The 20,995-nt window shown below is 52.3% G+C and overlaps 1 protein-coding gene across 6 annotated transcripts in view; it reads left to right on the top strand.

Moving 5' to 3' along the window:
• Window positions 1–4,045: 4,045 nt before the first annotated feature.
• The window catches only part of DENND2D (DENN domain containing 2D), a 33,815-nt gene continuing 16,865 nt past the window's right edge, over window positions 4,046–20,995 (top strand). For 4 of the 6 annotated variants that reach the window (XM_021690168.2, XM_021690167.2, XM_021690164.2 and 1 more), the window contains exons 1-8: window positions 7,935–8,522; window positions 9,105–9,280; window positions 10,168–10,280; window positions 10,984–11,053; window positions 11,747–11,824; window positions 12,930–13,070; window positions 14,167–14,315; window positions 17,823–18,000. In XM_021690168.2, the coding sequence (XP_021545843.1) occupies window positions 8,135–8,522; window positions 9,105–9,280; window positions 10,168–10,280; window positions 10,984–11,053; window positions 11,747–11,824; window positions 12,930–13,070; window positions 14,167–14,315; window positions 17,823–18,000 (1,293 nt within the window). In that variant the 5' untranslated portion in view covers window positions 7,935–8,134. Of the gene's footprint in view, window positions 4,259–7,933; window positions 8,523–9,104; window positions 9,281–10,167; window positions 10,281–10,983; window positions 11,054–11,746; window positions 11,825–12,929; window positions 13,071–14,166; window positions 14,316–17,822; window positions 18,001–20,995 lie in introns of those variants that run through there. The other 2 variants (XM_021690169.1, XM_021690166.2) reach the window with 2 other exon arrangements.

The raw sequence follows: 20,995 nt of genomic DNA, 5'->3' as shown, positions 1-20,995 counted from the left end.
GATTTTATTTATTTATTTGAGACAGAGAGAATGAGAGAGAGAGAGAGCACATGAGAGGGGGGAGGGTCAGAGGCAGAAGCAGGCTCCCTGCAGGGAGCCCGATGCGGGACTCGATCCAGGGACTCCAGGATCATGACCTGAGCCGAAGGCAGTCGCTTAACCAACTGAGCCGCCCAGGCGCCCCGAGAGCACAGACTCTTGTCTAAAAGAGAGAGATTTGAGAACTTTGGCTCCAGAAGCTCTTTGTGTAACATAAAAGGTCATCTTTGTTTCCATTATTCAGACATCCTTTACAAATCCTGGCCACCATTGCTTTTTCCTGGTGAATGTATGGGTTATTGTCCAAGTCATTTATCACAGGAGATCAGAGGCCAAAGCTTCAAGATGGTTTGAAGGCTAGATAGTTGAGCTTCTGTTCACCTCAAGCTATGAAGAGGAATTGCACGGGACTATTGATAATGTTATTCTATACCAGAGAGCCCTCCTTTGGAGTGGTTTTTGATTTTGCTGTTGTTCTGGTGTCTTTGTGCCAAAGGGCAAGATCACATCCTGTGTATGGGTCCGCATTCTCCCCTGAAGGTAATAAACATTGTCATCGTCGATAATTCTAGAACATGTGAATATGGAGGCAGGGCTGGACTCCAGAGCATTTCCACTGCAGTTAGGTCACCTGGCCCCTGGAGCATGGGGGTGGGTGTGAGGGCAGGCAGAGAAGTATCCAGGAGAGGACCCCGCTGCAGACCCCAAAAGCAGTGATACTTCACTTTTAACTTCCCTCTTTGGCAATATCCATCTCGTATCACTAAGCCTTCAGCAAAGTCTTAACAAACCTTCTTTCCTGATCTTAGCAATCACTGTATGGAACTGGAGATAGGATCAATCTCTAGGTTGGGCAAAATGGCATGGGGAGGGCAGCAGTCTGTCTTGAGGCAAATGGGCATAACTGCGGAAGGAGAGGGTAGTAGTTTGGATCCCTATGATGATGACAAGCAGCTACCAGAATTGGTCTGTAGAGCATGTAAACACTTCTTAAGGGTTTCTCAGGAATACCTGGAAACAGGAGCCTGGTAAAAGACAGTACTTCTGCAAAGAAAAGAGACAGAGTGGAGACTACAGTGATTTGGGGCATTAAAGTGATGTGTGAGGTTTGGACATTCAGATTACAGTGTATTCTTTCTAGTGCTCACAACCCCCCTGCAAGGTGATTTTATTATCTTAGAGGAGAGTGAGGCTCAGGGGAATGCCAACCTCAGGCTACAGGGCAAGTAAGCGGCAGGTAGGGCTGAGTCCAATGTCAGTCCATTCTGCCACGTTACCTTCCCAAATAAAACTCACTTGGGAGCTTCCTTTCAAGACCGTCAAGAAAGAAAGGCTCATGTCATTTTCTTCTTCTTTCCCTCCAAACTCTGGGAGAATAACCTGTGGAATAATGTGGGGAATGGCAGTTACAGGAAGAAAAGAGGAAAGAAGCCTTTTCTCTTAGCAGAAACTGAGGTGTCTTGTTCTATCCTGTAACTTCCCACTTTCTGACCTACAAATCAATCAGCATCCATACCCATTCTCATCTCCTGTTTTCCCCTTCAAATAAAGTTCTCTTTTCCCTTTTGAAGCCAATCTTGTACCTACGCCTTCTCCCCTCCTCTCAGACCTTGATCCACCTGCCACTCTCATACTTTACATCTCGTCCCTGCTGTTCCCATCCCTAGGCTTATAAATACCTTCTAATCTGTCCCATTTTAACCCACCATTTCAAACCCATATGTCCCTCTAACCAAGCAACAATTAACTTTCCTAATGTTATCTGTACTTCCTCATTCTCAACTGGCTTATATCTCCATTTATGTCACCCTAAGGTCCTAATGAGTATTTTAAAAAATCTTTTAAAATTAAACTCATATAGGGGCACCTGGGTGGCTCAGTCGGTTGAGCCGCCAACTTTTGGTTTCGGCTCAGGTCATGATCTTGAGGTTGTGGGATCCGGCCCCGCATCCAGCTCTTCGCTCAGCACAGAGTCTGCTTCAGATTCTATCTCCCTCTCCATCTCCCTCCAGCTCTCTCTCTCTCTCTCACCACACACACACACACTCTCTCTCAAATAAATAAGTAAAATCTTTTTTTTAAAATGAATAAAATTAAAATAAACTCATATACATAGAGAAAAATGCATGGAAGTGTACAATGCAAAGAATGTTCACACAGTGAACACATCTATGTATCTGCCACTAGGTAAAGAATTAGGACATTCCCAGCACCCCAGAAGCCCTATGGTATTCTTCCAATCATTACTTCCTCCTTCCTTCATAAATCTACCATCATCCTGGCTTCTCATACCATGTATTAGTTTTGCTTGTTTTTTAACTTTGTGTAGATGGAAACTTACATTATGTGCTCTTTTGTATCTGGGTCTCTGGCTCAACATCACATTTGTGTGATGCAGGCAACGGGGGTTTATTTACATTTTCACTGCTGTATAGTATTCCATTGTAAGAATGTGCCACAATCCATCCATTTCACTGTTTAGGGACATTTGAGATTATTACCAGTTTGAGGCTATTTCAAATAGGATTTCCATGCACATTCGTGCATGTCTTTTTAGTGTGCATGTGCACGTATTTCTTCATCTGTTTTTAAGGGAAGGAAATTATTTGGTTGGCACCACCATAAAATAGGTTGGGAAAATTAAGGCACAATAATATTCAACCAACCGGACAAGTTGATCATGAACAACCACTATACTTACACAGAGAAGCCTAGGACACCAGGGCAGCCAAGAGAAGACACTTGGGGAAGAAATGTATCCTTGTGTGTGGGTGTAACACACAGAGAATAGGGAACAGAAACAGACCGTGCAATTAAGTACAAAATTGCATAGGCCCAGAGTACAGACAACTTTTAGAACCTCCTGGCAAAGACTAGACAGTTTAATACCAGGGCTGGATTCTCCACTCCTGCTCACCCACCCTGTCTGTGACACAAGAGGTACCTGGAGGCCATTCATGGGAGAGGGAAAGGAGTGGTAGGTCTGAGGGTCATTTCTATAGATCCCAGACATATTTCTGGCTGTGTCTTCTGCCCTCTGCCTCCCACACTGAAACTGAGGCTAAAACCTCTGTGAATGGAGACACATCAGATGGACTTTGCACACCCTCCACCCTTCCCACCCTACAGATGCAGGTCTGGAAGGGAGAGGGGAGTCCTGCAGATGGCCCAGAAGCAAGTGGGGCTTATCAGATGCAAATTTTCATGTCTGACCACTAAAGCTTGAAGTCTCTGTGTGTTTGGAAGCCAATGAATATAAGAAGGGTGGAGGAGGAGCTGAAAGGTTGTTTGGGGATTTTGGATTAGACCACGAGTGTGGACAGCTACCACTGACATCATCATCATCATCATCACCCCCCCCCCCATCATCATCCCTTACATTTGTATCACATAAGAGTCTACAAAGAGCTTTCTGTTCCTTAGCTTTCACATCTCTGTGGGGTGGCAGGGCAGGAATTACCCCCCCCACTTCGCTGATTTGCCCAAGAACACTCTGGAGGGAAGGCAGGGTCAGAACTCTAAGCGCCTCTCCTGTCCCTCCTTGGGAACCCAAAGGGCAGCCCTTGGCTTGCTGTCGTTCTTAGGGAAGTGAAACAGGGAAAAGAGCGAGGGACACGTGCCCTGCGGGTGCAAGGACACAGAAGGCAAAAGATCTGGAAATGGTCAGAGGCTAAAGCGGTTGCGGGGTGGAGAGAGATGAAAGGTGGAAAGGTGTGCTGACTCTGAGAATTCTGTGCCCTCTGAGGTAAGTCCGGAGCCACCTGGAAGAGGCACCGATGCCCAGAGGGCACTCCCATGCCCCGCCGCGGAGGTAGGGCGTGACCGCGTCGCACCCGCGCGTTTGGGGACTGCGGGCTTCGGCAAGTCAAACTTCCCGGGGCGCCCCACGGAGGGTGGGAGCGCGGTGGCGCCGCCCCCTCCCGGACGCGCGTCGAGCGCCCTCTGTCACCCCACGCCACCCCGCCGGGGGGCCGAGGGCAGAGCCGGCCCGCCCAGGTGCGCCGGGGGTTGGCCCGCAGTCCGGAAGGTGCGCCGCCTTGTCCCGGGCCTGTGCCCTCGGCCTCCCCCCGCGTGAAAGCGAAAGTGCCGGGCCCGCGAAGGGCGAGCTTTGGGGGCGGGGCCGGTGCGGACCCGGGACGGGCGCCGGGCACTCGCCGGGCCATGGACGGGCTCGGCCGCCGCCTCCGAGCCAGCCTGAGACTGAAGCGCGGCCGCGGGGGTCAGTGCGGGGCCGGGGCGCGGGGGCGGCACGGACGCCCGAGGTCGGGGCCACGAGGCTGGCGGGGCGGGGGCTGGGGGAGGGTGGCGCGGGGGACGGCTCCGGGGGCAGTCCGAGGGCCACTAGGAGCGCAAGCCCGGCGCCAGGTGAGCCGGAGTGGCGGATGGCGCAGGTGCAGAGGACGGGGCCAGGTGGCGGCGGCGGGGGTCGGAGGTCAGAGGAGTGGCCAGGCCCCTGGGGGCGAGGGGGGAGGCGGCGGGCCAAAGGAAGCAGTTGTGGGGCCCCGGGGCCACGTGTCCTTCCAAGCAGGAAGTTTGTGGTGCAACCGCAGTGTTCTTGAGGCGCCCTCCCGGAGCCTCAGCCCCGCCCCGCCGCTCAGCTCCCCGACGTGACCACCCACACCTGCGGGCGGCGGGGCCGGGGAGAGCGTGGCCCCCAGCAGACCTGGGACAGAGCCTGCTCGGCTGCTGCCTTAGAGTGTGCGGACCAGACAGGGCACGCCTCCCCGGGCTCCTGACACCCGCCCCTGCCCCCCCCCCCCGCCAGGTGAGGGGAGAATAATTACAGGGTTGTGGGGATTCAGTTAGAAGTCACTGTTCCTTCGTTCCCTTTCTTCTTCTTCCTTCGTTCCCTTTCTTCTTAGCAGGGGCACTGGGTTTTGCAAGAACGCGATTAGGAGTTCCTTCATGTTTTCATTCATTCAACAAACATTTATTTCGGCTTGCCAGTAGCCAGTCCTGTGGCTGGGCAGCAGTAACCCTTAGATACTTGGCCCAGAGTTCCCAACCTACCGAGGAGAAAGGAGCCGATTGGAAAGTAAATCGGGGCTGTTCCCAGCTTTCTAACATTGGCAGTCAAAAAGTTTAGCGAGACCCCTTCCTACTCCAGGCCGCCGAACTGAGGAGATCTGGAAATGAGGTCAGCGCCCCTTCTTTTTTTTTTTTTTTAAAGATTTTTTTTTTAAATTTTATTTATTTGACAGAGAGAGAGATAGCGAGAGCAGGAACACAAGCAGGGGGAGTGGGAGAGGGAGAAGCAGACTTCCCGTGGAGCAGGGAGCCCGATGCGGGGCTCGATCCCAAGACCCTGGGATCATGACCTGAGCCGAAGGCAGATGCTTAACGACTGAGCCACCCAGGCGCCCGAGATCAGCGCCCCTTCTACCATCACTCCTACCCGCCCCCAACTCCCAGTCCTTGCTGTTCTGAACCCTAAACCCAAGGCTTACAGTATCTGGTCATTTCAAGGCAGAGAGGTCAGAGACCAGAGTGGGGGCAGGGCCTGGAACTGCAATGGCTGGAAAAGAGTTCAGCTACTCTGGCGCGCCTGGTGTCTGTCCTCTTTTCTCCGGAGAGTACTGGCCTGGTCTTTCCTGGGCTCCCTTAACCCTCAGAAATCCGTGTGAATGGAAGAGTTCTGCCTTTTGCAGCCCAGAGGAGACATTCCAGTTGTTTCACCCACCCCAGCCCCCAAACTGGGCTGATGATTGTGCCTGGAGCTGCTTCCTGGGCACGGAGTAGCTGTGAGATGAGCAGCCTGGATTACCTGTCCCAAGGTCGGCCACCTGTCAGGCCAGGAGAGTGTGCCCTCTTCATCTTCCATAACACCCTCCATCTTTCTGGGGAGTTCCCCATCTTCTTTTGCCCTTTTGGCCTCAGGGCAATTGTGTGATAAGAGGGTGTGTGTGTGTGTGGGTGTACATGTGTGTATAAGTCATCCTGGTGGGAAGACGTGGCAGTGGTGGTGGTCCTGAGTTGGGAGCAGCTGAACTAGAAAAGGAAGGGCCAGCTTTCCAAATCAAAGTTCCAGAGAGTCCCCTCACCTATATTCTAGCTGGTTCTATAACTTTACTCGGGTGCCTGTGGGAGGGGCTTCCTGGTGGAGGAACAAGTGTAACCAGACTCCTGACTTCCCTAGAAAGGGTGACTCCCTCCTCAGCTAAAAAACTTAGGACAGGAATTTCATTCCAGGGCCCTGGGGATTAAGTGAGATGACCTACATTAATAGGATGGAGTGTTTTCTCTTCTGCTTTTCTCTTCTGTTGATAAACCTCTTTGAAAGGAAGAAGAAAGCAATCTTTTTCTGGATTTCTTGGGCTTCAGCCCAAAAGTCTAGTAACTTCTTTTGTTTGATTTTATGAGTTTTGCTGTTCTCCTGGCTCTCCTGATAAAGCAGGAGGAAATGGGCTGAAAATGCAACCCAAAGGGTTTAGGGAAAGGAATAATTTCCTGAGGTTCTGGAATGACCAGTGAAAAGATTTGGGTTCTCAAAGACCCTTGCAAACAGGAGGCACCCCACATTGGTGGGATGTTTGGTGTGTACTGCATCCAGAAGGCGGGAGCATAGACATGGAACTGTCATAATTCCTACTCCAAACAGACTCTGTTAATAGTCCCTAAATAGTCCCTGAGTTACTCTGTGCCTCAGTTTCCCCATCTGTATCAGGAAGATACTTGTTCCTCAGACAGGTGGTGAGGATTATGCAACAAGTCTGTGTAGGTTGTGAGTAAGGCGTGGTGATAGTTCTGAGTGTTCTGGGTCATTGTCCTCATCATTACAGCATTTGTGACATCCTTATTTACTGTGATTGGGGTTCTCCCCAGGAGTCATGTCTGGGTCCCTGAGTACTGGCTCTTACTAGTCCCAAAGAAGCCTGGTCTGGAGCTCTTAAGAACAAGGCAGCCGTCTCCCCCTATTCCAGCAACCCACTTTCTGCCAGAAGGCTGCAAATTCTTTGCTGGAGTGGCAGACAACGGACACCAAACGCTTTTGCCTCCTGGCTCTTACCCCATGCATTTACTCACTCAGAAATTTACGTGAAAATCCCAGGTGACTTATTGCTATTTTTCTCTTTTCCCCAGCCTCCAGACACAGCCTCGAGACACCACTAGCACCCAGGGGGCCAGCTGCTCTACTCTTAGCTTGGGCAGAACTATTGACCTGACCCAACAGGCGAAAAAGACTGAGCAGGAGTGGGGGTGGGGCAGGGATCACCCCAGTTGCTTTCCACTGAGTGAGCCTCAGGCTGCTGATGCAATTAGTCACCTACTGGGGGCCAGGGAGAATGTCCTGAGTCAGTGCTTCCTATGTGGGAAGAGGGATTCTTTGCGGGAGCTCTGGAGCCGGTCCCTTGAGAGAAGTCAGTCTTAGGATATATTGCAGGGGGGCGCCTGGGTGGCTCAGTTGATTAAGTGTCTGCCTTTGGCTCAGGTCATGGTCCCAGGGTCCTGGAATTGAGCCCACATAGGGCTCCCTGCTCAGCAGGGAGCCTGCTTCTCCTTCTCCCTCTGCCATTCCCCTGCTTGTACTCTCTGTCAAATAAATAAAATCTTAAAAAAAAAAAAGGATATATTGCGGGTGGTGAGAGATGCACCACTGTAGATCATCCTGACATATCAGGAACTCTTCAGCTCAGAGATGGGTTTGCTCTTTCTTTTACCTCCAGGAGAGGAGGGTTTTAGGTTCGGATCTATTTCCAGAACTCTCCCGCTAGAGAAAATTTTCCATGTAGAGAATTAATGGGCCGCGTCTATTTATCTTAATCAAGGGAGGCAGTGGTCTGCTGGCTGTGGGGAAGGTTTGGTCCCCTGCGCTTGCTTGCAGTCCTGAAGTTCTGGAAGCTTCAGCGTGCAGCAGGGGGGCCTTGCAGGGCTTTTTGGCCATAGTGAATCAAGTTGAGATGTGAAAGGTCAGGAGTCAGAGTTACGGGGATATCAGATCCCTGTCCTGGGGCTGGTGAGGTTCCAGTGCCCACAGTCTGCTGCTGCTGGGCATTCTTCACTGTCCCGAGGTTGTAAATAAACCCACTGCACAGACTGCAGCACAGGATTCACAGCCCTTAGCCCAGAAGCAGCTGGGCCTTAGAGGTGTTTGCTCATGACCTTTTTTCTTGCCACACCTTGGGGCTCTTGGGAGGAGCTGAGGTCAGAGCTGCAGTGCCAGGATGCTGCCTCTATCAACGCGGGTGTTCGGCCGCCTTCTGGGTCCCGTCACATCCTTCTTGCTCAATCATTGGGTGCTCAGCATGGAAGCTGCTCTCCCCTATCTGGAAGGCAGCACACGGAGTGGCTGCATGGAGTTGTGTTTGGAGACCGAAGCGGCAGCCTCTCTCCCAGGCTTTCTGTAGCCAGCTTGTGCTGGAGGAAGGGGAAGCGCTCCATGCACCTGCCCCCCCACCCCCACCCCAGGCTGGAGAAGATGGAAGGACAAGTGGTAGGCCGGATGCTCAGGCTCTTCCGCAACCGGCTGCCTCGACTCCGAGCAGGTCTGGACTGGATTGCCCAATTCCTGTTTTCTAGGGTGACCCCTCCGATGGGCTGTTTGCTTCTTCCTTCTCTTCCTGTAGAGTCTCTATAGCCTGACCTCCACCTGGTCCCCCATGTGAGGAGGCCGGGATGCTTCCCCTATCAGATTTCAGAGCTGGTCGTGCTGTCCACGGGGTTGGTGTGGCCACAGACACATGGCCCCGGGACCTGTTCTGATTCAGGTCTGTGTCCACTCAGGCCTTACTGCTTCAGGTCCTGCCCTGGGCGCCTCTGGGTGGGCACAGTCTCTGCCTCTGGGGCAGAGGGCCTCCCGAGTGGCTCCCTAGTACATGTCCTTGGTTTCCACACCAGCAGTTTCTGTCCTCCTCTTGGCTCCCTGCGCTTTCAGAAATCTCCCAGGGCAGGCACGAAAACTGCTCAGGTGGCTCTCAGCCTGTGCCAGGCCCTGGGTCGCTGGGTAGGCTCCGGGGACCTTGGCGTTGGCATGGCAGCCCCGAGGGGAGAGGTTGCCTGGAACCACACAGACCCCTTGGGGCACAGGCCACTGAGATACCAAGTGGGCCATGGTGTCTTGGTTTCAGGATCTCTCCAGGACAATCTGAGGGACGCTGTAAAGGAGCCAGAAAGGGCCCAGGAGCACTGTCTGCCCCCCTTTGCTGGAGGGCAACACTTCTTTGAATACCTCCTCGTGGTTTCCCTCAAAAAAAAGGGTTCGGGGGCTGACTATGAGCCCACCATCACCTACCAGTTTCCCAAGGTAAGGTTGGAAGGAGGGGGCAGCGGGAGACAGGATTTGGGTGTTTGAGAGGCAGTGGGGGTAGGGAGAGGAGCCTCTCTCCCACTCTACCCTGCCGGGGCTTGAGTCTAGAGCTGCCCTGTGCTCAGTGCTCCTTTCTTCAGGCCCACCCCGGTTTCCTGTTATCACCCACAGGATCTAGGTCTGGCTTCTTTGTGAGGAACTGACCTGGGCTCCCTAGCCGGGAAACGAGGCGGGTTCTTCTGCCCCTTTTGGGGCCTCCTCATTCTTCCAAATTCTTTCCTCAGTCACCCTTCTCTGTAGAGAGGCTTGCCTTCTGCCAGACCTCCTTGCAGGCCTCCCCTCCCTGGGGTGGGTGGGAAGGAGAGGGTGGGGCCGGCTTACCGCTGGTGGGCAGGCTCAGCCTATGGCCACAGCCCAGACACCAGGCTCCTTCTTGTCTGCGCCTGGGCTAGGGTAAGGGGTGGGGATAGGGCATCCTTCTTGTTAACCCCAACGGTTCGACAGCTGAGCAGGCCACTTCTCTTCTCTGATATGGTAGCTCTCTCACGTGGCCCTCCCAGGAGGCCAGGCAGCCTCTGGGCCTTTTTGTATTCAGTGAGGCCCTGGCCCCCTTCCTGCCTATGTGGGTCCTTAGGATCCTGATGTCTAACGCAGGCTCGTGTAGATTTGGCCTAGGAGGGGCTGTTCCAGCCCCGGGGTGGGTCCAGCCCCAGACTGCAGTCCCTGTGCCGAGTGACTTTGAGGCACACTTGAGCCCCCATGCCAGCAGGAAGGCTTATTCTCACACTGATCTAGAGCCTCAAAAAGAAGCCTGCCAACGCTCAGGCCCTCTCCGCCTGCCGCGGCCTCCACAATTCACTGGCTTCTTTTCCCGTTCCTTCTAGCGGGAGAACCTGCTTCGGGGCCAACAGGAGGAGGAGGAGCGGCTGCTCGGAGCCATCCCCTTGTTCTGCTTCCCAGATGGGAATGAGTGGGCACCGCTCACTGAGTATCCCAGGTAATTGCTCGGGCCTGGGACAGAGGAATCTGTGAATAGGGGAGAAGGGACAAGTGTGAGCTCTGTGGGCCCTGTGGCTTGCTGTGCCTGCCAGTTTCTCACCAGCTTACCTCCTGATGCAGAGGGACTGGAGTTGACTCACTTATAAGCATCTTGCCTGGAGTCCCCCAAGGCCAACGGTCTTGACTAACCAGGTTGACCAGTCAGTCACCTGTGTCCAGAGAAGGGCAAGCATCTCTCACCTATCCTGGGAATGACGGTTGCCATGTGTTGACTGCTTCTGGCAGAAGCTGGACTTTATGGAAGGCCTTTGGCTTCTAAGAAGGCAAAGTGGCAAAGTCCCTTTCGGCATCACTCCTGGAATTTGGCTGCCTGAGTTCAGATTTTGGCTTTACCACTTTTGAGTCAAATGACTTTGGATAAGAATGACCTCCTCAGTCTTAGTGCCTTTGTCCTTAAAGTGGGGATAGTAATTGAACCCCCCTCAAAGGGTTGTTTTGAGAATTCAATGAGGGGGTCTATTTAGAGCTGGGTGCCGATAAGCACATAATAAATTACTGATGTTATTATTACTCTCATGATTAATCAATCAGCTGCTCCCCTCAGCCCTCCTGACCCCCCCCTCAGCATCTGTCTGAGGCTGACTGCCTTCCTCTTTTAGATCCGGTGAGTAAATGCAAACCATGTGTCTGCTCTTCCTCAGGGAGACCTTCTCCTTCGTCCTGACCAACGTGGATGGGAGCAGGAAGATCGGATACTGCAGGCGCCTCTTGGTCTGTGCCGCTTAGAACTGCCCCCTCCTCTCTGCGGCCTGCTCCGCTCCACAGCTGGGCTTGCTCAAGCTTCAGCTGCAAAAGCCAAGGCTCCCTGGCAGTGGTGGTTGCCGGGAGAGCCCAGCCCAGCACCTGCTGCCATGTTAGTGCCCTCTGCACCCCTGCAGGAATGGGGACGCAGGCCCCGCTCTCCCCACCCAGGGGACCTTCGCTGGCCATGCTGTGGTCTCTGCTCTCCCCCAGGCTTTCAACAGCTCGCCCTGTGGGAGGCTCCTACCTAATCCTCCCTCCAGCTTCTGTACCCAGGACTAGCTGCCTCGGGCCCTGGAGCCTCCCAGAGCGTAGACCGGGATTCAGACAATGATTCTTGGGTCTTGAGAGGATTCTCCAAGTCACTTTTACAGTGTTGTCATCTCTAGCCATTCCCTCGTCTCCACAGCACTCTTGTTCCCTTACTCTGCAGACCCCAGATGGTGCTGGTGCTGGTGGTGGCAGGGCTTGGCCCCTTCCAGGCCATCTGCTTTTGACTTGGGTGGCCGCTCCGGCCTTCCTGCTGTCCGTGCCACAAACAGAACCTCTGCCCACCCTTTCCCCCGTGAGCCCCCCAGCCCCAGCCTCGTACCCCATCAGCCCCAGTTGGGAGAAGCCCTAGGGAGGCTGCAGCACTGAAGGAGCCTCTCTGTCCCTCCCCAGCCTGCCGGTCGTGGCCCTCGCCTTCCCAAGGTGTACTGCATCATCAGCTGCATCGGCTGCTTCGGCCTGTTCTCCAAGGTAGAGGTGGAGTGGGATTCCTCGGGGCCTGTTGGGCCTGTTCAGCTCCCAGGTCTGCCTGGCCACCTGACCCATCTGTGCTCCCGGGGCCCTGAGTGGAGCTCTTCCCTCACAGCCGGGGGCAAACCAAGGCACATTTGGGCAAACTGAGGCAGAGAGGAGCTTGGGCTCAACTTGATTTTAGAGAAAAGTGGGCGCTGAACCCAGGGGCCTGTCTCCCCTGCAGAGAGCCCAGGCTCCCCTTCTGGTCAGGGAAGAAAGCACCTGGAGCAGGACAGCAGGGAGAGCCCCAGGTTAGGAGGCGGGATTTTCCCGTTCCTCATCTGGCAAAGCTGTGCAATGATCCCTCACCTCCCTGACTCACGGTCTGGCGCGAGGCTCCAATGAAGTGACGTGAGAAACGCGGAACACTGAACAAATAATGAAGATAGTTACTATACAGAGTCATAGTATACTATTCCGAGACTCCCTCCGACTCCTCGGAGGGTGGAGTTCTCTAGGGCTTCTCCTGCTGGAGTAACTGGAGCGTCAGTACACCCGAGTTGGTCCTCAGAATGAACGGGGTGTGTCTTGGTGGCCACGCAAGAGCTTCAGTGTGCTCTGCCCCTAGCAGGCCTTTGGGAGGATGAGGAGGGGACACTGTCACCTTTGCTTGGTGGAGTGTTCTGAGGGATGGAGTCTGGCCCTGGCTCTGGGGAGTCTCCAGTGGAAGTAGGAGGGCCGAGTGTCACCCAAGAGGCCCACGCTTTGAGCTCCCACTGCATCCAGCATGACTGGACATGGTAGCATCGTGGATGATGATTTACTCTGGGAGGACTCCTGGGGGAAAGGCAGCTAGAAGGAATGGGGCCTGGTAAAGAAGGTAAGAGGAAGAAGGCAGCAGGTCTCATCTTGCGCAGGAGATAAACAGCAGACTGGGCTCTGCCAGAGAGGAGAGGGAAGCAGTTGGTGGAGGGGCCTGGAAGGTCCTCAAGGATTGGCTGGACCAGGGCAGGGGTGGGGTTGGTGGGGTAGTGGAGGGGGGAGGTTCACACGTGGGGCCTCTGCCGCCTCCCAGTGGCTCCCTTTGAGCCTTGCCTCCCACAATCCATACCTTGCCTTGCAGATCCTGGATGAGGTGGAGAAGAGGCACCAGATCTCCATGGCGGTAATTTACCCGTTCATGCAGGGCCTCCGAGAGGCAGCCTTCCCTGCTCCCGGGAAGACTGTCACCCTCAAGAGCTTCATCCCCGACTCAGGCACGGAGGTGGGTTACTGAGTACATGAGCCCCTCCCTGGCTGGAGAGGGCAGGCTTGGGGGGGGGGGGCACCGCTCTCTCAGTCCTGCCATCCACCAGGTTAGCACAGACAGACTGAGCCAGGCAGGGATGGGGGCCCGACTGGAATTACCGACAGAGCTGAGAGTCAAACCCACGGTTTCTGATCCTCCCAACCTGAAGCTCACAAGCACCTCGTTACTGTTCAAGCCACCAAGACTTGTATTTATAATAAACCATGTAAGCTGAGGTTCTTGGTGCTAGAATGGACGATGCCCACAGCCCCCAAACTGCCACTTGTCTCCCCCCCTCCCCGTCTTCCTGTGTGTGTCCAGGATCTCTACCTGATGGCGTCCATCAGTCTACTTATCATCCATCCCCACCCGTGCATCCCCACCCATGCCTCACGGGGATGCTACAGTTGCAGGCACTAAGCAGACCGAGGCACCAAGTAGGACATTGTTTTAAGAATCCCAGTCCTGACCCTGGGGACTGCGGAGGATCCGTGTGTCTCTCTGAACCTTGGCTTCCCCACCTAAAGACAAGGGGAGGGGCTAGGCTTTTCCCCTTTCTCCCAAAATAAGCACGGAACGCTTGCCATGCGCCAAGCTGTACTATTTTCTGGATATGAAGTGGTGAATACAATGAATGCGATTCCTGAACTCCTGGAGCTTAAAGTCTAGCGGAGGAGACAGATGTTCAATAAGTAAACGCACGAGGAAAGTATATTATTTAAAATGGCGTGACAGTGATGAATGGGAAGGCACAGGATGCTTCCTGAGAACATGATGGGAAACACACATCGAATTGGAGGGGACCTCTGAGACGGAGGGAGGCGGAGACCAGGGGGCCTGAGCCGCAAAGGCCCTTGGGCAGGAAGAGTGCATGGAGGGGCGGGCGCAGGCCGGCCTGTGGACCAGGCTCCGGACCGGTCTGCAGGGCCCTGAGCGCGAGGGAAAGGAGGGGAGGGGCGGGGTCCGATGTACGTCGGTGGGGCGAATGGAGCGGAGGCCGGTGGAGGCCCAGCATTCGCGGCCCTGTGATTTTTCAGTGTGGCGATCCCTCCTCTCTCTGATTCCCCTGCAGTTCATCTCCCTGACGCGGCCCCTGGACTCCCACCTCGAACACGTGGATTTCAGTTCTCTGCTGCGCTGTCTCCGTTTTGAGCAGATCCTTCAGATCTTTGCCTCTGCGGTGCTCGAGAGAAGAATCATCTTTCTGGCAGAAGGTCTCAGGTGGGTCCAGCCGCTGAGCAGCTCTCCTGGGCTGACTGGCACCCCCGGGTTCAGAAGACAGGCTGGAGGGCTCTCTGAGGGAATCCGGCTGTAGGACCTGCGTGCCTCCAGGTCTGATTTTGTACTAAGCCTCGTAGAGAAACAGCTGTTGCAATTCCCCTGCTTCTGCCTCCAAACTTGATTGCTTCCTAAGCCTAAAGAAATTTCCGGATTTAGCTCTGAGCAGGGCTTGAAGTGTTCCTGGGACAGCTCAGGCGGAGACCAGTCAGGGTGGGTGCAGATGTGATTCTACTCCTGATGGCTTAGGGAGGGAGGCAGGGCACAGGACAGGGTGAGAAGGCGTATGCTGGTATGGAGGCCAAGCCCGTCATCCTTAAGGGCAAACACATCTCATCTATCCATTTATTCACTCATCCAACAAATATTTATTGTGTGTCAACATCAGGAAGATAGAGACAAACTGGACATGGTCATTGACCTTAGGATATGTAGAATTCTCTAGTGGTTGAAAGCAGAGATGTTGAAATCAGCAGAACAAGGTTCAAATCCAATATATTCTTCCACCTTTAGCTGTATGCTTCCCCTTAGGTCAGTTTCTTAACTTCTTGAAGTCATGATCTCCTTATGTGTAAAATCAAGATAGCAATTGTACCTACCTTATAAGGTTGTGTTGAGGGTTAAATGAAACAGTGCACATCAGGTACCTACCACCTTTCCCAAGGGCATACATATTGGTAAGAGCTAGCTGGGATTTTTTTTTGGGGGGGGGTCTTTTAATTTTACTTATTTTATTTATTTTTATTCTTTTGATTATTACTTTTTATTAAGTATAGTTGACATAGAGTGTTACGTTAGTTTCAGGTGTATAGCATATTGGTTCAATAATTCTATACATTATGCAGTGCTTACCCAGATAGATGTAGTCAATGCCTGTCACCATACAATATTATTACAATATTATTGACTATATTCCCTATGCTGTACTTTTCATCTCCACGACTTATTTATTTTATAACTAGAAGTCTGTAGCTCTTAACCCCCTTTGCTTATTTTGCCCATCCTTCCTCACACTTCCTCTCTGGCTACCACCAGTTTGTTCTCTGTATGTATGAGTTGGTTTCTGCTTTTGTTTTGTTTTGCTTTTAAGATTCCACATAGAAGGGAAATCACATGGTACTTGTCTTTCTCTGTCTGACTTATTTCACTTAGCATAATATTCTCTAGGTCCATCCATGTTGGTATGAATGGCAAGATTTCATTATTTCACATGGCTGAGTAATATTCCATTGTATATACATCTTCTTTATCCATTCATCAACTGATGGACACTTGGGTTGTTTTCATATCTTGGCTATTGTGAATAGTGCTGCAGTGAACATAAGGGTGCACATAGCTTTTCAAATTAGTGTTTTTGTTTTCTTTGGGTAAACACGCAGCAGAATTACTGGGTTGTATAGTATTTCAATTTTTAATTTTTTGTGGAACCTCCACACTGCTTTCCACAGTGGCTGCACCAGCTTGCATTCCCACCAACAGCGCACGAGGGTTCCTTTTCTCCACATCCTCTCCAGCACTTGTCATCTCTTGTCTTTTTGATAGTACCCATTCTGACTGGTGTGAGGTGATATCTCATGGTGGTTTTAATTTGCGTTTCCCTGACGATTGGTGATGTTGAGCATCTTTTCATGTGTCTGTTAGGCCATCTGTATGTCTTCTTTAGAAAAATGTCTATTCAGGTCCTCTGCCCATTTTTTAGTCACTTGATGATAATTTTTGGTGCTGAGTTGTAGGAATTCATATATTGTAGATATGAACTCTTTATCAGATATATCATCTACACATCTTTTCCCATTCTGTAGGTTACCTTTTCATTTTATTGATGGCTTCCTTTGCTGTGCAAAAGCTAGCTGCTATCCTTAATAATAAGTTCACAGTTGAAGATATCTTTGGGCACAGTCAAAGAAGGGTACTGTCATGTGTTGGTCTCTGCTTCTTAGGGGCCTCAAGTCTGAGAAAAACATGGGGAGACATGTGACAGAATGGAGGAGAAAAATATGAAACAGTGGGAGGCTGACCGTCTATTGCTGTCTGGGGAGGGAGAAAGCCAATGAGATTGGGTTGACAACCCTGGTTCTGTCTTTTAGGGAAGAAGAAGAAAAGGACGTTAGGGACTCAAATGTTAGGCCAGAGGGTCAGGTGGATATCATGGGTTTTAGAGGAAAGGAAGTTTGGGCAGGGAGTAAAGGCTGTGGGTTGAACCTTCTACAAAATCAGTGATAACCAAAAAGGCACTAATTGTGAGCCAAATCCTTAAGGGAAGTGGTGTAATCTTTTGCTCTGGAAATAGCACTTCCACTTTCAATCCTGTAGAAGAGAAGGTTCTGTTGTGGCTAGGGCTGGGGTTCCTGCCTTTCCCCTGAGATCAGTGTTAAGGAAGTGAGGGTGACTCCAGGTGCCTGCTGACCTGGATACAGGCCCAGGTTGGCAGGATTCGCCGCTCAGGTGCTCACTTTCTCCAGGGGGATCCCACCACTCCCCATTTCCTTCCCACACTGAGTTTGCCAGGCTCCCAAAGCCCAGGCAGGGAGGGGACTTCCAGTCAGCTTCAGCCTTGGCTGGACCCTCAGAGACTCAGTCTTTCTAACTCAGGAATTGCAAGCTCCATACCAAGAACTGGAACAGGGTTCCTGCATGCGTATTTTTATTGGCCTTGGCAGGAGGGTTGTTTGGAGAAATGGAGAGCCATGAAGAGGCCGTGGAGAGGACAGAGAGCAGGGCTGGGTGTGTGTGTTGGAGGGTGGGTGGGGTGAGGAGTCTGCCTGAGCCGTGACCAAAGCAGTGATCACGCAGGGAATGCTTCACTGGAAGGGTGGAGGAGCCACCTCTCTGGGACTTTCCGGCTAGCAATCGCTGGGCAAAGGTTCCTGGAATCTAGGAATTTCCCAAGCTAACTCAGGCACCAACCTGTTAACTTTAAATAACCTCGAGGGGCCAGAGGGAGCTGTGAGAGGTAAAGACTGAGGGTGAGGGTGGATAGCCACAAGGAGGAAATAGGTCTTGGCCTCTCTGCTGTGTTCCACTGTTTACATGTTTGTCTCCTTAACTACGCTGTAAGTTTGTTAAGCAGGGTCAGTGCCTTGGACTTCCTGGTCTCCACATCCTTAGCACAGTGGCAAGCCTATAGAAGGCTCACCTCATGATTCGCTGGAGTGAAGGCATTTCCTCTCCCCTCCTCTTTGGGGCCACTAGTGTTTTTGTGCAGAGGTGAGAGAGAAAACTAACTGGGAAGAGAAGGATCAGAGAGAGGCCCTGTCCTTGATGAGAGGAGGCTCAGCCTCTCCTGGTTTCCGTCACTCCGCTCCCAGCTACCCTTCCTCACAAGCTCTGCGACCAGCACAGCTCCCAGACTTGCTTCTACTGTTGGCGGGGGAGGGGCCATGGGGGCTGCATAGGGGTGGAGGCACAGGGAGGCCTGTCTGACTCGTGTTCTCTGTGCCCTGTCCCCAGCACCCTGTCTCAGTGCATCCATGCTGCTGCCGCGCTGCTCTACCCCTTCAGCTGGGCACACACTTACATCCCCGTTGTCCCCGAGAGACTTCTGGACACTGTCTGCTGCCCCACTCCCTTCATGGTTGGAGTCCAAATGCGCTTTCAGCAGCAGGTCATGGATAGCCCCATGGAAGAGGTACGGTGCTAGAAGAGGGCATGACTCGGAGCCAGGCACAGCTGGGGTCAGACCTGGGCTCTGCTGCCAACAGCTGTGTGACCTGGAGCAAGTTGCTTCACCTCTTTAAGCCTGAGCTTCTTATCTGTAAAATGGGGATATCAGTGTTCAAGTGCTAGGGATTTGAGGGGAAATAACCTGCAAAAAGCTCATAGCCTGGTGCCTAACATAACTGATGCTCAGTAAGTGGCTGCTTCCTCCTCCTGAACGATTTCCTTTTGGATGTAAGGGGCAGCTTATTCAGGGGTCATTCAGCTGTCCTAGGTCAGTTAGTTCCAAAGGGCAGGCTTTGGGCTGTCCTATCTCTCATCTGAATGGACAAGCACAGCTGGTCTATACAACACACAGCCCACTAGAATTCATTCGCATTCCTTGCAAGTGAGCTAATGTAGTCCTCCTACAAACTATGAGTCTTGAAAAATGCAGATTTTTGTAGCAGGAGTTAACTTTTTTATAATTTTAATTAATTTATTTATTTTAGGGGGTGTGTGTGCATGCAAGTGGCGGTGGGGGGGGTTGGGTGCTCAGAGGGAGAGGGAGAGAATCTTAAGCTGAGTGCGTAGCCCGATGTGGGGCTCAATCTCACAAACCTGAGCATGACCTGAGCTGAAATCAAGAGTCAGATATATAACTGAGCCACCCAGGTGCCCCAAGTTATCTTTCTGATTACCTCAGAGCGCACTTGGCTAATGAGGAGATAGGTCCAGATCCCCCTTGATTTTGTCATCTTATTTCTTAGCAATGCCCCAGACACACCAGAGGGCTCAGTGGTGAAAATGGGCATTGGTAGCATAAAGCTATCTCCAGTGTTGGAAAAACAACTCAAAACGTGCACTCTGCTTTGAGTTGTCGGTAGCCACTTTCCAAAGATCACCTTACTGTAATCTCAAGCCACCAGAGTTACTTAGTTGCGTCTGCACTGGCTAACCATGGACTCCCCTGTGCAAAGGGCTGACCAAGGGAAGAGGTAGGGTCTCGTAAGCTACTAAAGAGGCAGGAACCAGCCCTGGTGGGAGGACTTCTTCCGATTGTGTAAGAAATAACGGAGGTCCAGAGAACTCAGTTGACTCATTTGAGGCCACACAGGCAATGATGGAACCTAGCACCACAGATGGAACCAAAGCCCTTCTTATACAAAGTGTTGCCGGGAAGTAAAGAAACAGGCTGTTTCCCTTCCTCGCTTCCTTGGCCTTCCCAGACCTCCTCAGAAGTGCTGAGTAGATGGGCCCTTTGAAGCAGCCTTTGCCATGTGACTAACTGGGTCAGAGTAGCAGCCCCATGTTTGGCAATGACTTAAAATGTCCCAACCCTAGGAGTTATGAAACTTGCTGACGCTGCAGTTCCAGCACCCCCCCCCCCCCCCCAACAGCCAGGCAGGAAGATACCCCAAGGCCAGCCAGACTGCAGCTCCTGCTATCCAAGAGCCTTGGCCCATTTTAGTCCTCAGCAGCTGCTCTGTGAAATGGGCAGGGGATGAGGAAGGGGGAGGGCCAGGGGCCAACTGTGGCTGTGGGGGGATTCTCTGCCCACAGAAGCTCTGGAAGGGATTACTTGACAGACAGTAATATAGCAAATACTGGAAAGATTTTGGGGAACTTCACAAAAAAATTCTTCATGCACATTCTTAGCTCCCTGAAATGAACAGCCTTCCCTGAATAAAGAAAGGCATCTGAGCCTGTGTATTCAAGAGGTCTCAGGCCTGGACTAGTTCAGCTTTTCTCCCCTGAGGATGAATGATTACACTCCCTGTTCTGTCTTTTGGCACACTTGCCTGTTCCTCTTTCCCTTTATTTGGAAGAAGGGCGCATAGAAGGATCATTCACCGTACTAACAATACGGAGAGTCTAAACTGAAAAGATGGGCCCAACAGGCATTTAAATGACCAACCCAGACTCTGAGGGATCCTGGTAAACTGCGAAGCACAGGTCCTGCCTAAAGGAGGCAGCTGCACTCCGTTCCATCCAAACATGGTCCTTTAGAAACGTGGACCAACCAGTGTTAGAGCTACTGACTTTTCAGAAGCCCCCAAAGCAAATTTGATGTGACATTTTCCAATTTAAATATTGGAAACCAACTCAATTGTTTAAAAATACTCTGAGGCGCAAAGAAACAGATCGGCAGGCTGGAATCTAACCAGCAGGATGCCAATTTGTAATGTCAGGTCTAGACGGAGGGCCGCTCCGGCAGTGATGAACTCAAGTGCCAGCCTTGTGCTCGCCTTCCCCGCCGCCTGCAGACACATGGTCTCACTGCCTTTCCTTCCCTGTTCCTGTTGCCCTGGGCTCATTTCCTTCTCTTCCTGTTTCCTTTGGGAAGGCCCAACGATCCCAGGGAGTTTTTAAAGTAGGACTCCCGGGCAATCGTACATAAAGTTGTTGCAAGCATTAAAAGATCAAAAGGTGTACACTGCTGGCCTAAATCTGATCAGAGGGCAGGGAGCTGAAAGCGTGGGGAGGAGAGGGATGCAGTACCTAGGACAGCTCGATCTAGGCTTGGAAACCGGTTCTACTATTTGTAGGACCTCAGGCGACTTCTCTGGTTCCTCATCTGCAAAATGGGGATAGTGCCTCCCTCTACAGGAGCGTGGGGAGGATTGAGGGAGAGAAAATGTGCAAAGCCTGATCATGTGTGCCGTGTGCTCAATGTTCCGTATATAGAAGCCATTCCTACGATCAGTGTTTCATTAGGAGAGTGACCGGCTGTGGCTTCCCCAGTTGTAGTCTCTCCTACCTCAGCGCTCCTCCTCCCCCTTCCTACACCCTCCTACCTTTCCCCAGGAAGGGACCTGGGGTTTCCAAGGATGGTGAGAAAGGAGGGTGTCAGGCAGAAGGGAGAATTGCCGGTGCTGATCTTGTTGCCCACTTGGGCCGACAGGTGCAGCCACAGGCAGAAATGCAGGTGCTGTGCTCCTGAGGTCTCTGATGGGAAGAGAGAAAGCCATTCGTTCTGTTTATTT

Source organism: Neomonachus schauinslandi, chromosome 4 (assembly GCF_002201575.2).
Source record: "Neomonachus schauinslandi chromosome 4, ASM220157v2, whole genome shotgun sequence".
NCBI lineage: Eukaryota > Metazoa > Chordata > Mammalia > Carnivora > Phocidae > Neomonachus > Neomonachus schauinslandi.
The sequence above is the reverse complement of the archived record's forward strand: the minus strand, read 5'-3'. Positions and strand labels throughout refer to the sequence as shown.